The sequence below is a fragment of the Trachemys scripta genome, chromosome 8, assembly GCF_013100865.1.
Source record: "Trachemys scripta elegans isolate TJP31775 chromosome 8, CAS_Tse_1.0, whole genome shotgun sequence".
NCBI classification, from domain to species: Eukaryota; Metazoa; Chordata; order Testudines; family Emydidae; genus Trachemys; species Trachemys scripta.
The window spans coordinates 69,704,000-69,721,664 of NC_048305.1; the positions used below are offsets into that span (position 1 = coordinate 69,704,000).

At 38.2% G+C, this 17,665-nt stretch overlaps 1 protein-coding gene across 2 annotated transcripts in view; it reads left to right on the top strand.

Moving 5' to 3' along the window:
- The window catches only part of COL11A1 (collagen type XI alpha 1 chain), a 240,885-nt gene that overhangs the window by 69,514 nt on the left and 153,706 nt on the right, over positions 1-17,665 (top strand). Inside the window, exons 6-11 of one of the 2 annotated variants that reach the window (XM_034778961.1) lie at positions 4,681-4,833; positions 5,023-5,133; positions 7,721-7,975; positions 14,515-14,577; positions 16,345-16,386; positions 16,809-16,871. In XM_034778961.1, the coding sequence (XP_034634852.1) occupies positions 4,681-4,833; positions 5,023-5,133; positions 7,721-7,975; positions 14,515-14,577; positions 16,345-16,386; positions 16,809-16,871 (687 nt within the window). Of the gene's footprint in view, positions 1-4,290; positions 4,408-4,680; positions 4,834-5,022; positions 5,134-7,720; positions 7,976-14,514; positions 14,578-16,344; positions 16,387-16,808; positions 16,872-17,665 lie in introns of both variants that reach the window. The other variant, XM_034778960.1, reaches the window with a different exon arrangement.

Sequence of the window (17,665 nt, forward strand, 5' to 3'; positions counted from 1 at the left end):
TGAAAGTGAGGTTTTTACCCACGAAAGCTTATGCCCAAATAAATCTGTTAGTCTTTAAGGTGTCACCAGACTCCTTGTTGCCCTTTAAGATTGTGCACTCCGTGACTCTTGATGTAGCTGACTTTGTGTAGTGGGGAGAAGGCATGTTCCCCTCCACTGGTTGTGTAGTGTGCACCCCTAGAATTGTACAGAGGAAGCAGTTGTGTGCAAGGCGAGAAGGGTGGAGTCATTGAATACTCCCACTAGCCTTTCTGTATAAGGGCTAGACACAATCTAATTTAATGTGTGCCACATGTTGACCACATCTCCTGACATGTGTCCCCCACTCCAGAATGCCCTTCTGAGGCTCCGTAATATCACAAAAAGCCTACAGACAGGCATCTCTATGGGCTTGAGGTTAAACTGCACCAGGGAGGAAAACTTACACCCACATTTCTCATCTACCTATGTACTTTCTGGTTTGCGAGCCTGCATAGCAATGGCAGACCAAATGTGGCTCTGTTGTTTTGAGAGTAGAGCATATTTAAGGAAGGTTTCATTTTCATTAGTGGAAAGGAATAAAACATAAATCTGAAAAAGTAAAATATTTTCCAGTTGATTGTGCATGATGTAACAGAGCCCTCCACATATCCATGCTTTTGTGAGTGGATTTTCTAGTTCTCATTCATAAATGTCTGGCTTTTCAAACTGCGCATCTGGCACCATCTATAATTTACTCACCACGCTCCTTTTTTTATGCTAACATACTTGGCACAGATTTTTTTTCCCCCCAGTCAACATTTCTTTTGAGTTTGTGGCCTATGAAGAACGTTCTCTAACCCGCTCTTGTAATTTTATTAACCCCATAGTTGGCACAGGCCTGCATAGCTTTACCTTCAGAAACGCAATCATATTGACATTTGTATGTTAATTATAATACTAAGCAAAATACAATTATATTTGAATTGTTAAAAGTGCAAAATGAATACAGAAGTGAGAGCTATTGCTTTCTACCTTTCCATTTCACTGCGATGCTATTGTTTACTACTTCTCTATTTCATTGTGATACTTATTTCAGAGTTAGTATATTTCCTCTGGACAATTATTAAAATGAACACACTCCCAGTAGTATTTGTTTTTCTTTCAAATTCCCATTAGTGAAATATTACTTTCCTTAAACGTCTTTGTTTACCTGTCCCCTTGAATTTTGGATGAATACTATTTAACATAGTTCATCCCTGGTGTACCTCTATTGGCTGCAGAAGCACTTAAATGTATATGATTGATTCTCTCTGGCTGGCCTGTCGGGGTGACTGAGTTTGAGGTTTGATATTCCCTTGAAAACAGAACCTTTTCCTTCCATATCAGTACAGTTGTCAAGGTCCCACTGGCAGAAGATGAACAAACCATTTTATGGATTTATGTTCCATTGATATTTTAAAGGGCTCTTTTGATGCAGTTTTTATTTCTTTTTATTTTATGTGGTTGTTAATTGCCTCCTAGACTCTTCAAACTACAATTTCCTTTCTGATTATCAGTTTTGTTCTTCATTAGGAACACATTGTGTCTAGCTGTGTTTCCAGAGCTGCTGGAGCCAAAACAACTGCCTTTGATTACTTCCTTGTCTGTACAAAAGTAGCGCCATCATGGTTGATCTCTGGGATGTGCAGACTTCTGCAATCTCTTCTGAAAGTTAAATTCTTTCCATTTATTTTGCTGGGAATAGGATTGGGCCCTAACTCAAAGGCAACTGGGGAAGAATAAGCACACATATTTTACATGCATTAGTCTAAAATAGTGCCTATTCTGTACTATATAAATAAAGTCAAATTCTGATTGCCTAACCTATGCATTCACTTGAGACAATCAAAGCATGGTTTACCTGAGCTAATGCAAGTCTCATTGACAAACTGGCAGATTAAAAAGACAAAAATGTTCTACATAGAGGACATTCTACACCAGATTATAACCATTTAAAGTCACATTCATGACCTAACTAAATCACTGCTGTATGTTCAAAAGTGCTATTCATAAATATGAAATATAGTTTTGTGAGATTAAAAATATGCTTCAATTATTTCATATAAATATATAACAGGTGTTTGTTTTTTTCCTGTATTGAAACCGCCATATATTCCATTAAGTAAGAAATTGCCTAATTATTAAGGAAAATCTGTATTTTCTTTTTAGAGATGCAAACTATCAATACAATAATTTCATTTAATGAAAAAGCAAGAGACTGTTAGTTTTGATTTCAAAATTTATAGATATCAGTAACAAAATTGGTGATTGTAGTATAACATCATGCATTTTGTTTTAACACCAGTGAATAGTTAGGATTGTGACAGGGATAAAATGGCAAAAGCCAAGTCAAAGGGGATTGTAGGGGCTCAGGACCTTTTAGGATCAGTTCCATACTATTGTCTGTATCTTCTTCTCATTAAAATGTCTTCAGGAGTAATAAAGATAACTATACCAAGTTGTCTGGCCAGCATAAGATGTTAAACCAGGAGCTTGGGCCAAATAATGTAACTTATTGTGGAACACAGAGACTGTAGTTTTAGTCCTGTCAACAATTTCTCCTAAAGTCTCAATACATTCCTTAATGACAATGGCATTTAACACTTTTATAAATCTTTAAAGCCCTTTATAAATATAATTAATTAATCTCAGCAATCCACTGAGATCGGTGAATATTCTCCTCATTTTACGGATGGGGACACTGTGACACAGGAAGAGTAGAAAAGAGATTTTAAAGGTACAAAGCGCAGGGAGGTGCCAAATTCTCATTGGGAGCCTTGGAAAGTTTCCCCCTAAATGACTAAGGCCACACAGTTAGGCAGATCCTAGCTACATCTTCATCTCCTTTGTACTGTTCTTGTGAAGCAAAGAGACCAGAAAGTGGCCCTGACTGGACAACTGTGGGTTCTCGAGCTCTGTCACCCACTCCGGATTCTCTAAAATAAGGGTAGTATTGAGAGGAGCTGAGGTGTGGTTGGAGCATGTTGTACTTTGGTAGCCCTTATTCAGTATAACAGTTCCTAAGGGGGCATTGCAACCTCACAGGATTTGTAGCAGCCTGGAGGCTGCTCTAATTTACTGCATGGGGCAAACCCATCCCAGGCACAAAGGAATGCAAAGGTAGTTTAATGAAGCCGACTTCTTTCCTCAGCTGTGCTGAGTGGCTCTCTATTATATCTGATGATCTGGCCCAGTAAGTTAGTGGTAGAGCCAGGAATTCTTGGCTCCTAGGTTCATGGTCAAACCACTACAAGAGCTAATTCTAAACCTAATTGTTCTTTGAAAATCTTTGGGACAAGTTCTCAGCTGATGTAAATTGTAGCTTCATTTAAATCAATGGAGCTACAACAATTTACACTACGTAAGATTCCGTGTCTTTGAATTTAATTGTGACTTTAAGGCACTCGCTGACATTGAGAGCACTGTGGAGCTGCGCTGCCTCCAGGAGCTCCTCAGCATAGAAGAGGAGCGTATCTATTGCCACTCCCTTTAAAGGTGCGAAATTTATGTTACTTACCAGCTCATCTTCCACTCCACTGTCATATTTGGTACGGCTAGTGCTGCTAGCGGCACTATCCAGTTGCAGAATTCGGTCTCAGAGAAGTGCAGGGACTGCAGCTATGGCTGCCAGATGTGCAGGGATCAAGGAGGTGTACTTGTGCCTTCCTACACACACTGCAAATCCATGCAGGTATTGGGCAGTTTTGAGGGGTAAAGGCCTCTGACCTGAGTAGGAAGTTAGCTGTTTTCCTATTCAGGCTACTTACAGAGTGACACTGTCATGGCTGTTCTGGTTACCTTTTCAGGAAGTCCAGCCTTTCCAGATGTTATTCTTCAGGACATGACAATTCAGTAATGGAAATGGAACACCATTTCTAGAAATCACAGTTTGTGGAAATATGCTACTTCTTTGCAGAGGGCATGTAGGGAGAGGAATCCAGGTAGAGAGATCTGGAGAGACATATAAATATATGGTTTCATTAAATGACAGTGGGGAACTCCCCATAATCCAAATTATAGCTGACTATTCTGTGCAGCCCAATAAAGAAGCTCATTTTCCTGTCACCAGTACTTGCTTTTTCATTACTTTTGAATTGTATTATAAAAAAGAAAATAAGAAATCTTGCTAATGAGTGCTTTTTCAATGAATAACTATGTTGAATTGTTTGTGCTGCCTTAATCCCCTTAAACTTTACTCCCAAGTAAAGGTTAAGATGCTTTCCAATACTGCTAATATAGTTTGCTGCCACTAACATAGAAATGCCTGATATTTTTCCATTTGTAATGTAGTACGCAACTGAAGATTTAATCGAATATGACTATGAGTATGGGGAAGCAGATTATAAAGAGTCTGACACAGTAACAGAGGGACCCCCACTATTCGAGGAGACAATAGCACAAACAGAGGTAACAAAATCTGGTCCATTTGTTGTGCGGTGTCCTGCTGTCCTCTGTCATGTGGTTTGTCATTTTGTGTCATCTGTTTATCAAACTTATCATATTCCTTTCACTCACTCCTTTCCTATGTATCCATAACATTTGTTTTCACTTCGCAATGGAAGGCATCATGACTTACAGCATTCATTTTTCCTTTGCTTCCCTTTCCTTCATTCATGCTTTCTGCATTTCTTTTTCATTTTATTTATGTTTTTCCATTCCATCTTTCACCACATTTTTCAGAAAAAGAAAGCCAAAGCCAATAAGAAGAAGAGGACAGTGGCCACCAACTCAAAGAACAAACCCACAAAGGCCACAACAAAAAAATCTGAAAATTTTGCATCCAAGAAGAAGAAAAGTTACCAGGCAGCAGCAAAAGGCAAACTAGGGGTAAAGGTAGCAAAGAAATAATCAAGATCTTTCCCAGGCCAAGACTGGAAGATCTCTGATCATGAGACATAAATAGCCCTAACCCCACTAGATGAATACATCTGCGGCTAATGCCATAACCTGATTAAATAGTGATTCCTGCTGAATAGTTGCCTTTTTCTACATTTTTAATAATGCATTTTCTTTTTAACATAGGCCAATATTGTTGATGAATTTCAAGAAGAGTATAGCGTGACTGAAACTGACTATGGGATTTCAGAGGGTTCCCAGACTGAGGCTCCCAGGCAAACAACTGAAGCTAATGAGGTAACGAGGACTGGGGAAAAGTACAGGCAAAGATACTCTACAAATCAAGTTTTAATAGCTAACACATCACAATCACTCTCTGTTTTTACAAAAGGAAGAATAAGAAAGAGAAAACTTCTCTTCTCCCTGTGTGCCTCTGGGTAACTTTCATTGATGGGACTTAAACAATGGACAACTAGGTTCAAAACTTACAGTATTTTCTTGGGCAAAACTCCAGTTGGCTCTAGTTTGCTCAAGTAAATGCTGTAAAATCCTCAGACAACAAATGAGTCACTTAGCTACATGCCCTTTTGGGCCTTCTGCCTGTTACCCAGCAGGAGTAGCAAAGCATTACTCTCTGTACAGCAGGAACAGGTTCCTGTTCTCTCCATCCTGCTCTTCACTTTTTACCTTACACTTATATGCTCAAAATTCTGCACCTCTGCTGTGGTGGATCAATCCCTATATGAAAAATATATGCTGGACCCCGAAAGTTCTCTTTTACAATTTTAATACTGAACTGAAGCAAAGAGGGAAACTAACCACTGCTCTGCTGTTGCTTAAAACTGCTTATTTTGATATTCAGCCAATTGAAATTTTTGAAAGTAAATATTTTCCTTCATGCAAAGAGCAGCATATTGAAACAAGTTAAAAGCCATCATTTCCTTTAGCAAGGAACAAAGAAGAACAAACAAATTTTTTGCATGCTGTGAAGGCTATATTCATTCAGAATATTCCTTGCTCGTTTTTTGTCAATAATTATATATCTGAGCTATGTATATGAAAAAAATCAAATGATGATTACAAACCCTGCTAAATTGAATGCTTTTAGACAGCCACAGCCAAAAGCCTGAATGTTATTTCATTATTTTAAAATAACATTAAGTAACGTGCTGGCTAATTATGGTCAAGACATTTTTTTAAGGTTTTCTTTTACATAATCCTTTCAGAATGAACATGTAGTGCTTGGAAAGATGTACAAAACTACTTAACTCTTTTCCTAAAGCTACAATCATGGCTCATTCCATGTAAACATGAAAAGAAATGCTGAAATTGCTCAGCATCTTCTTTCCAGGTTTGGAACTGGAAAATGGCTGCCCAACAGTTCAACAGATTTTAATAACTTGATGAAGAACAAAAAAAGAGGCAAATTGATTTCATTACTTCCATCTTGTCCATCTTAGAAATTAAATGTGAACAGCAGGACTTTCTACTTTCAAAACCTGTATTCTAAGGTTTCATGTTTATTTTGCAACAATTGATGAAATCAACAACGTCAGACATTGGAGGGAGCTGTAGATAAACTTCTGGCATTATTTACAATGGTTTAGTCAATAATGCAATGTCATTATTGTAGTGAGAATCACTCAGAGTGCCAACATTTTTCTTCAGTGGGAGCTGCCTGCAGGTATTTTACATAAAGGAAAAATTTGACCCAGAACTCTGAACTCAGGTCTTCACATATAAGCAAAGAAGTATTTGATTTCCAAAAAATGATCTATACTGATGTAAATCAGAAATAACTATATTGTAGGTAGTGGAATTACACTGGTGTTAAATTGATATGAAATCAGAATCTGGCCTTCTGTTTTAATTGCCATTTATTTCCATGCCATCATGATTGTACCAATATATTGTTAATGATTTCAGATGCACTGTTTGAGGACAAATCAATTCACCTCTGTGTAATATTCCAGGACATATGGCTGATATATGCAATATTTTGGCCCTGATCCTTTCAAAACCTTCCTTCCAAGAGTCTTATAAAAAATCCATAGTCTTTTTTCCAATTTGCTTTGTACATCTGAGATAAGATGCTGTCTAAAAAGCTTTGGTGCTTATAAGTTGATTGCTTGGTTTTACACTGTTTTCATAATTGAGGAAGGAAGCTTTCAGAAATGTTCAACTTCATCTTCTATGAGTTTTGCAGTTGAAATCTAGACTGAACCAATATATATATATATATTAACTGCTATGGAAGATGTGAACCAAGACTTGTGTGAGTGATAGATATGCTGCAAAATCATTAGAAGGGGGGGGAAAGTTGAAACATTTAGCTTGGCACTGTTATTTATTGACACAAGATAGTCAAGAATGCTGTACATAACTAAAGAAATGCTTGCACTTCCTGCACATTACAAATTAGAATGATATTGTTTAAGCAAGTCTAAATTAGTTTACAGCTTATTGGGATGCATGTGTTTAATTGTACTCCACATGATTCGTAAATGTTTGACATTAAACGTGTGAAACCAAGCAAGGAAACTTAGATGTATTTGGCATAGAAGTAACACTGAGCGAGCAAATGCACATAGCGTATTGCATATGCAGTAATAGATTCAATGTTTTGGGGAAAAAATGCCAATAAAGTGTATGAATGCATTATTTCCTTGTACATATTCATATGCATAGAATGATCTTTTAATTAATTTGGAAGGCTGGTTTCCCAGTTCTTCAGAATCTAATTAAAAGACATCATGCTGTTTTTCTACTGTTCTGTCTTCTTTTAGACAAGTCATCAGTCAGTCTCCAAATGCATACATTGCTTTACTAACAGTAACCCACATATTCCTCCTATTCCCTGAAACTTTGCTGCATATATGAATAGCATAATCCTGTTGAAGAAGTATTTGCTGAAGAATACCTAACTGGAGAGGATTATGATTCAGAACATAAAAAAACTAAGGATACTGAATATGGAAGCAGAGGAGTAGACCTCAGTGAATCTGATCTTCTGGTAGATGGAGAATTAGGCGAATATGATTTTTATGAATATAAAGAATATGAAGAGAAACCAACCAATCCCACTAATGAGGAGTTTGGTCCAGGTGTTCCAGCAGAGACTGATATCACAGAAACAAGCGTAAGTTGGTTCCAGGCAAAATATGGTAGTATTAGATTGATTGAAGTTAGCAATTCTTTTATAATTGTCTAGATTTTCCTATCAGTTATCTGAGAATATAGAGCCTGATCCAAAGCCCATTGAAGGCAATGGGAAGACCCCCATCACCTTCAGTGGGCTTTGGATTAAACTTTTATTTTCTTTTACATTACTGAACCTCCTTTTGTTTTCTCTTCTGGAATGTCTAAGGAAAACTCATGAAACAAATGAAATTATTATTTGTTGTGCTAAAGCTGGAAAACAACTGAAGTCCTACTTATGGGTATAAGTGCATGAATTATAATCACTTTCATTTGTTTTATATGACGAAATAAGTGTTTTTGAGCTAATATACTTTATTATGCTAAATATTTGTTTAAATGTGTATGAGTGTCTGCTCTGCAGCAGTGAAAAAATCCATGAGAGTGGGAAAGCAAAGGCCAGAACCCCGTGTGGAGAACCCTGCAGTGTTGCTCACTGATACTGCCCTCAAAAGCGATAAAGCCATTGTCTTGCCGAGAGGGTTGGGTTCATGGTCTGCCAACTCCATGTTTCCTGAGGATCCAAAGGAAAGCAGGATGATCCTGTGGATCCCATGAATCATACTCAGGGCTGACCTTCTCTTCTTTGCTGCTGTATAGGGACTCCTCTCCCCCAAACAGAATCATTTGGTTAGTATCTATTGGCTTTACCATTCCCTTCAGTGTAGCAAACTGCCCATTTCTCCCAGGAGGGTACAAAAGGCAAAGGGAACTAATACTCCCATTTGGATGTCTGATTGGGTAGCCCCTGCATGTAGTAGAAGGACAGCATTTTGAGTACAGTGTTTGCTCTGTACCTGTCCTGGTATTCCGCACATAAACTCAAACGGGCTTACCTAGGAAATGATGGGGGCATGCCATGAAATTGCTTCTCCCCACTAACCTTCAGGTCCAGGGTTTTATGTCCCATTTACTGCTTCTTTGCTCCTCTCTCAACCATGCAGTGGTAGTTGTATTTATAATAAATCTTATCAATGCCTCTGTGATATTAGTTTGGATTTATCATCCTCCTGACACAGATGGTGACACACTGAGGCAGAACTCCCTCGCAAATCTCCCCTGTTTGCTGCTCCTGTATGCTAGCTCCTCTGGTTGCTTAGGAGATGGCTTTTTAAACCCTAGTTCTCCTTGAGTTAGCCCTGCCCCCTTGTCAAGGGATCCTAACGGGAATAGGGATCAAAGAATGGCAGGCTAGAGTCTCATTAGAAAACTCCCAGTCTCACCTAGCAGACTTCTAGGCTAAGCACACAAGCCTCCCCCCGTCCCTACTCCCAAATCATGAGTAATACCACTACCTAGTAACATCTTAACAAGCAGTGTAAAAGTGAATGAGGAAAAACTCTCCCTTCTTCTGTAGTCTCAAAATTGAGGTATATTCTGCTGTTATAAATGATTTTTGCTCTTAACCTCCATAAGCATTAATGATGCCTACATATGAATCCCTTTAATGTTAATGAGAACATACCCTGAGAATAGAGCTATTTTCACTGATACCATATGGTAAATGATACATTATTGTGTAGACTTATGGAGAGTAGGGTTCATTTAAGAGCTTCTCTTCTTGGTTGCTGGGCAAGATATTTGGCTTTGGATCATGGATAAAGAATGGGAAGTATCCTGTCTAACTGGTGTTACTAATGTGTGGCCAAACAGCTGTATATGTTTGCTTCCCTGCCCTACTGGAAGGGGAAAGAGTGGTAAAAATATATAGAGAAACATAGCACTTCATTTTCAATGTCACACAGTATTGAGTGATTCTTCCCTGAAACTTCAACCCCCTAATTTTACTATCATATTTGTTGCTTGATTTTGTTGCTCTGCTGTGCCATATCTTATTTAAAAACATATTTGTCCAGAGCCTGAGTAAAACTCAAAGAAAATATCCATTCAGCAGAAAAGAAATTAAAAAAAATCTCGGATCCTGATTCTGTAACCTTTTTTTATAATTAATAGAACTTATTCATGTAGGTAATCTCACAAATCTCAGGGGGCATAATCACATGAGTAAGGGTTGCAGAATCAGAGCATTAAAAATTGCCAAACCATTTGCATATATTTTTCTAAAATCAAAATTTTCTTAGCAGAACTAAAGCGTTATGTGATCACAAAGGATATTGATTTCAAGTAGAAATGTGTACAATTATTGACAGCGGTATTTGATTTTTTAATTTCTCTCTCTATATAAATATATTTTGTGCAACTATGTCCTCATTATTTTTCATTTATTGGGGAGCTATTTGAGGACCAGAATAATGTTGCTATCCTAAAGGAACTTATCAGAATGTAAATTCTTACATCTACGTAAATGGCTCTTTGGGGCATTAAAACAGCACAGGAAAAACACAAATACAAGATAACCCACCCACCCCCGACAAACAAACAAAGAAACAAAAACACACCACATGTTTGAACCAAATATAACAACATATGGTGTGTTTCATTAACAACTCAACATGTGCCCATCTGCAGTTCCATGATATATCCTGTTCACATATGTGAAGATACTACAAATACTGGTGGTATCTGGAGTGATAGATGGTGATGTTTTTACTGGTACTCAAAGTAGAAGTATGTGACACTCAAGATATAGGCACAGACATTTTGAAGCTGATGGGCCATGTCCTGACATCTTTCTGCATCAAAGGCAGTTTTGTGCAAAAATCAATGGCAGGAGATTATATGGTATGTGGTACTTCCGTGTAATGTCTGTGAGAGAACAATGACTGAGAAAATGTACTTTTTCATTCTTTGAAAACAAAATGTATTATGTGGGAGAATATTGCTTAATTAAAGAAATATTGCTTAATATTTCATTAAGTGTCCATTTAAAGGCCTAAGGTAATGAATAACAGCACAAGGGGTTAACTACCCCAATTGCTAAAACCTGGCCAGATTAAATGCATCAAGTAGCTATATAGTATCTTAATCTAAAAAGCATCTGCATCTGGTTATTTTCTAGTCCCTTTTAGCTTTCAGTAAATTTTAATAAGAAATAAACTTACAATCCAAATATAAATATTTAATGAAAATCAAAACCCATCTCACACCATCTCAATATCAAACATTAACTGTGGGTGAGATTTTCAAAGGTACAATAAGCATTTAGTGATCCAGCTGCCATAGGCAGTAAATGGGAGGCAAGTTCCTTACTGAACTTTGAAAATCTCCCCCTTTCCTACCAAGTTATATTGTCATATCAGAGTTTTGGTTCTTTCTAATGACTCATAGCTTTATGCTAAAGGGATAAGTTTCCAAAAAAACTGAGACTCAGCCTCCACTTTTTTGCAGGTGCTCTTGGCATATGCAAGAATGGCAGATGCAAAGCTGAGTACTTTTTCCTCTAATTATCTGATCTGTACCCACAATCAGTTTGTTAGAGGCACCAGTACTCAGATCTGTGCCTGCATTTCCGACTGCAAAATACAATTGCAAACAACTCAACTCTTTGAAAATTTGTCCCAAAATATTTCAGTTTAAGTGAAATTATCCACAAAATGATACAGGAATGGACCAGTGTTGTAGTGTTATGGAAACGCACCACAGAGATATACATTAGTGACCTGTAAAAGCATACCCATGCTCCAATACGTCTGTTAGTCATAAGGTGCCACAGGACTCTTTGCTGCTTTTACAGATCCAGACTAACATGACTACCCCTTTGATACTTGATTAGTTACCTGCACTCCCATGTTGTGGAGACAGCGCAGTCAGTTGCTCTGAGAAAGGACTGCAAGACTTCACTGTACAGAGAAACTTTTGGCTAATTCAGTAGAGTATTGACAGATCTAGAGAGAGCCATATACAGCACTCTGTAGCTAGAATGATCATAAGCAAAAGACAGAAAAAAATCGAGGGAGCTGGAGCATAATGGAGAAGTTCAATCTGTAAGGTGTTGAAAAAGGTTCAAAGGGCCTAGCTTGCAGAAATAAATAAAAAAGTAGACTAAATTTTAGCATAAAATTTTAGCATAAATGGAGAATTAAGTTTATCATATGTAATTTATGTCACAAGTTAAATTAATTTATTATTGTAACGTATGTCCAAATTCTGCTCTCAGTTACATCAATGTAAATCTGGAGTCACTCTGTTGAAATCAGTGGACTCATGTCAAATTTACACCATTTGAGAGCCATAGTCTGCAAAGGACTATTACTTGAGCACATCATATATGAATTGATGTCCTTGGATGTCTGTGCCTATCAAAAGAAGCAGCAAGACAAGAATTGTATTGGAAACTTCTACAGTGCAGAAATCTATGCTTCCAACTTGAAAGCATTTCAAGTTAATAACAGATAATATTTTTGGTGGGGGAGAGCAGTGGCAAAGGGGAGAATCATAAATTCCATGACTTGTACAAAACTTAGTACTCTCTGTCTCTGGTTTACAGCTTGTGCTGTTCGTAACTGCATTCTGGCATTAGCTTGTTTTTTATCCTATCGGTTTCTTATTTTCTGCTGCTTTGAGGACATAAACCTGGGCCCAGCACGTTTTGTTGTGCTGAATCTGAAAAGAGGTCCGAATCACAGAAGCTAATTCATATGTTCCAGAGGGAAAGCTGGCCATCCTTGAGATAGCTGGATAATGCTTACATGGCTGCTCAGATCCTTTTCCCATTTAAGGCATGGAGTCACAGAGTCTTGTTAGAGTTACATAAGAACATAAGAACGGCCGTACCGGGTCAGACCAAAGGTCCATCTAGCCCAGTAACCTGTCTACCGACCGTGGCCAATGCCAGGTGCTCCAAAGGGAGTGGACCAATAGACAATGATCAAGTGATCTCTCTCCTGCCATCCATCTCCATCCTCTGACAAACAGAGGCTAGGGACACCATTCCTTACCCATCCTGGCTAATAGCCATCAATGGACTTAACCACCATGAATTTATCCAGTTCTCTTTTAAATGCTGTTATAGTTCTAGCCTTCACAACCTCCTCAGGTAAGGAGTTCCACAAGTTGACTGTGCGCTGCGTGAAGAAGAACTTCCTTGTATTTGTTTTAAACCTGCTCCCTATTAAACTTGATGCTGTATATGGCATTTGGACAACAAGAAATTAAATTAGGGGCATGGCAAATGACATCCCAGTGCTGGAACAGCAGGTTCCTTCTTGGCTGAGTAACAAGAGAGCCCTGAGAAATCTAGCCTGGCTGTATGGCCCAAGGAGCGGTGACCCCCCTACAAAATGCAGCTGCTGGCCTGTGATAAGGTGGGGCCCAGTAGAATGAAATTATCTCCATGGGTACATCTACACTACAGCGGGGAGTCGATTTAAGATATGCAAATTCAGCTACGTGAATAGCATAGTTGAATTCGACGTATTGCAGCCGACTTACCCCGTTGTGAGGACTGCGGCAAAATCGACTTCTGCCGCTTTTTGTCGGCGGCGCTTACTACCACCTCCGCTGGTGGAGTTAGAGCGCCGATTCGGGGATCGATTGTCGCGTCCCGATGGGACGCGATAAATCGATCCCCGAGAGGTCGATTTCTACCCGCCGATTCAGGCGGGTAGTATAGACCAGACCCATGACAATCAGGGGAGGTGGGAGAACAAGTAACTCAGCTTTTCTAATCCCTTCCCTCCATCTCCACAAGACAGTAACTGCAGCACTAGGGCTAGATTTAGTCCTGCTTCTTCCGCTGCCTCAGTATGATGCAAAGAAAACAGTAAGGATGCATGTGGGGATGCTTAGAGGGACAAGAGGCTATTTTACAAAAGCCTCTTGCCTTCACACACACCCCTAGCACCTCTGCAGCTGCAAACCTTGGAGCATGAGCATTTTCCCACCTCCTCCTGGCACAGTGGGTCAACCATCCCCAAAGTCAGGGTTTCTCAAAGTGGGGGTTGTGACCCCTCAGGGGGTCACAATGTTATTACACTGGGGGTCGCAAGCAGTCAGCCTCCACCCCATGCCCCACTTTGCCTCCAGCATTTATAATGGTGCTAAATATATTTAAAAGTGTTTTTAATTTATAAGGGGGGGGGGCGTACTCAGAAGCTTGTTGTGTGAAAGGGGTCACCAGTACAAAAGTTTGAGAACCACTGCCCAAAGTCATTTGATTTAGTGTACAGCCACTCTACAAGACCTTCTGAAGCTCCCATTCTCTGTACGATCACATCACCTGTAGTGTGATATGTCAAAAATAAGCTTATTAAAAATAATATCCTCCCCCCACACACACACACACACACACAGTTTTAGGATCTAATCCTACAGTTCTCATGCAAAGTCCCACTGAAAAAGTCATTGGGAATTTTACTGCTATAGATGCTACAGGATTAGTTAGATAATTACTGTTATTCCAGTGATTTCCAGTTTTTTTAGTATTTAACACTTTTGTTTGATAAGATTTGTGTTTGTGATACATTTTTCACTGCACAAATCCACTCCAGCTTTAGTTTTAAATAACAGAGTGTCTGTTCTTCTCAGAGTGCACAGGATTCTTAGGCCTAATGTATATTTTCATTTTTTTCCATTTGGCAGGTGACTGGGCATGGTGCTTATGGAGAAAAAGGACAGAAGGGAGAACCAGCTGTGGTCGAACCTGTAAGTACATGGGTGGAGATTTTCTTTTATGAAGTGCCATGGGATTTTCATAGATAATTTCAGTGCCAAACCATGTCACCTATGGCTAGGAAGTCAGGATATTATATGTGATCTCCCCCAGTGCTATCACCAGTATTATTCTGTGGACTAGCAACACAAATGATAAAGAAGAGCCCCACAGACACATCTCCTTCTGCCATATACTGGGCCAACTATGATGTCCCTAAGACAGACCAAACCTTCTTGTGGACATAAAATAAATAGCCTCAGAAGAATTGTTCCTGTTAGTTTTCATCTTACTGTCCCACACATCATGAGACCTGCCAACAAAATCCCTATATTTGTTTAATGAAATACTTGCTTTTGATGTTGTAACATGAATACATAAAAACAGCAGCACAGGGTCATGTAGCACCATCATGAAGCAACATACTGATGCTCTGCTTATTTATCCTGCATTCAAGTTTGTGAACATTAGCCATGGTAAGGGAGCAGCCTAAAGAATGCCTCTCAGCTGTGAATAGCAATGAAGGCAGTGAAGCAGCTTTTACACTAAGACACAGTTATGTTGTAGCATTGTAGTTTGGATGAATATTATAAACCTGCTTTAAAAAAAATACTGCAATATCTTGTCTTAACGTTATAGAGTGACTAGCTGAAGCTGAGTGCTACTGTCATTTAATCCCCTGGAAGTCTGAATGGCTCCAAACATATATTTGACTGGAGCGGAAATAAGTGTGGTAATTTTTAATTAGTTTTTAATGGCAGTTTGTATCACAAAACTATCACAGAGCTTAGTGTTTCTAGAAGTCACTGGTCACAAAAGGTAAAAGACGGTAACAGAGAATGAGTTGCATGTCAGGAATGAAACACAATGACAATTACATATGGAAAAGCTCAGACTTCATTATCCCAGAAAATATCTGGTTCTTATAAACTACTGTCATTCCCCACTGCTATACTTAAATTCTCTAGTAGTATTTTTTAAAAAACCAGTTGTGAGTCAGGCTGCATACAGCATACCATGCTAAAACAACTCTATGTGTAAAAAGGAAGTTTCTGAAGCCAACCCAATATATTTAAAGCTTCTACTGTAGTAATAGAGGCTTCACCAATATTTCATTTTGAATTTCCTCTTGGAGCAAAACCCTCAGAGCAGCTGTTTGATACCAAAAACATGGTTTCAGGAGAAGGTTCTGGATGATATCATAAGTGTGTGTGTGTGTAGGCAGGCATATAACTCCATGAAGCAAGTAATTCAAGATAGTCAAGACCTGTAAGTCTTCCCCACTTTTAAAGTTGGAGAACTATAAGGTACAGTTCAGCTCCTTCCTAATTGTACCTCAGAAGCCATCAGCAAAACTGTCCTTGCATAAAATGGGACAAAACCAGGATAATGTTAAATCAGCATATATGAGTTACCATTGTGCCTATTCTGCTAATGTTTTTTTTCTTGAAAATTGGTAGCACAGAAAGTGTGACATTGCCTAGGGTAATTTAGGAAACTTCTGTGCAATTATTTTATATACTACAATGGATGCATTGAAAAGTACAGATTATAGTCCCTGAGAGAAAATGTTAACCTTAGTAGTTATGGAGAGAAGATTTGTTGTGCTTTGATGAGAACAAACAGATGGGTATGGAAGTGAAAACATAAGGATTATAATGTCATAAGACTCCTTGCTAATTTTATTGCAATTGTAATTTATTCTTTGCTTTTTACACTTTCTCTAAAAGATAATGAGTCTGGTGTCATTTTTTCTATAGGGTATGCTTGTTGAAGGACCAGCGGGACCAGCAGGACCTCCAGTAAGTGGATATTTTCTCATTTTGTTTGGTTTTCATAGTTTAATTATAGTTTCATTTTAGTGCATTCAGTGTGTTCATTGTGCTTTGGTACTTATGAATTGACATATTTAAAAATAGAGACATCATTTCTCATGTAGAATGTACTCAACACAGTAGAATAGGGCAAGATTTACAGAAGATCTCAGCTCAAGTGTTTTCAGTGGGAGCACACTGGGTGCAGAGAACTTTTTTGAAAATCTGGCCCAATTGTGGGTGCCCAGAATTTTGAAAAACTGACTATACATTAATATAGAAAAAACTCTGCCTTATTATTTGGAGATAATCATTTATGGGTCTTCAACATAATATTTTGTAGACAATAGTTGAACACACTGATACAATCAGTCATTCAGCATAACCATTTATGGTCTGTTTTTTCATAGGGTCTTACAGGTCCCCCAGGTTTACAGGGTCCCACTGGTCCTCCGGGTGACCCCGGTGAGAGGGTAAGTCAAAATATGGATTATGCAGTTTATTAATGGTATATATGGCTCTAATCATTGTAAGATTTAAATGGGACAGATGCTGAACTAGTGTATATTGAGGTAGCTAAAGTGTAGTTCATGGAGCTGCAACAGTTTACACCAGCTGAGGATCTGGCCAATATTTCTTTGTAAGTAGCAATACATAGTGAAAACACAGGAGAAAGAAGCAATGTCCCTGTGATGCATTTCTAAAAGCTTATAGTATCAATCTAACCCTAATCTCACTGTTTTATTTTGGTGTGAATGATTTTAAAATGTAATTAAATCATCATAAAAATCCAGTTACAAATCTCTGATATAAATTTGAATGATATTTAAACAAAATATTTGAACAATAAACCACTGAAATGAAGAGATGAATAAAGGTGATGATATACAATAACAAAATCCTCACTGAAATGATGGACACAATGGATACTGTCTGTCTGAACTATGTTGGACATATTGTGATCTTTGATGGTGCAAAGACAAATGAGTTTATTAGGTAGCATTACATGATATGGTTCTTGAAAGAAAAGGTGTGGTCATGCCTAAAATGATAATCTAAGAAAACCCATTTTAAAGTCATGAATTTAATGCAACCATTACTTAAGTCTTCAGTGTTTTCACAGGCCTTTTGTATAATTTTAAAACAGTCTAAATGCGTTCAGTTCAGGAAAATTTTCTATTGCAATAGACATGAAATAAATGTCACTCAGCTTTACCAGTGACCGTTTACTGAAAAGTCTAGCATGTTCATGAAATATTTGTTTCTG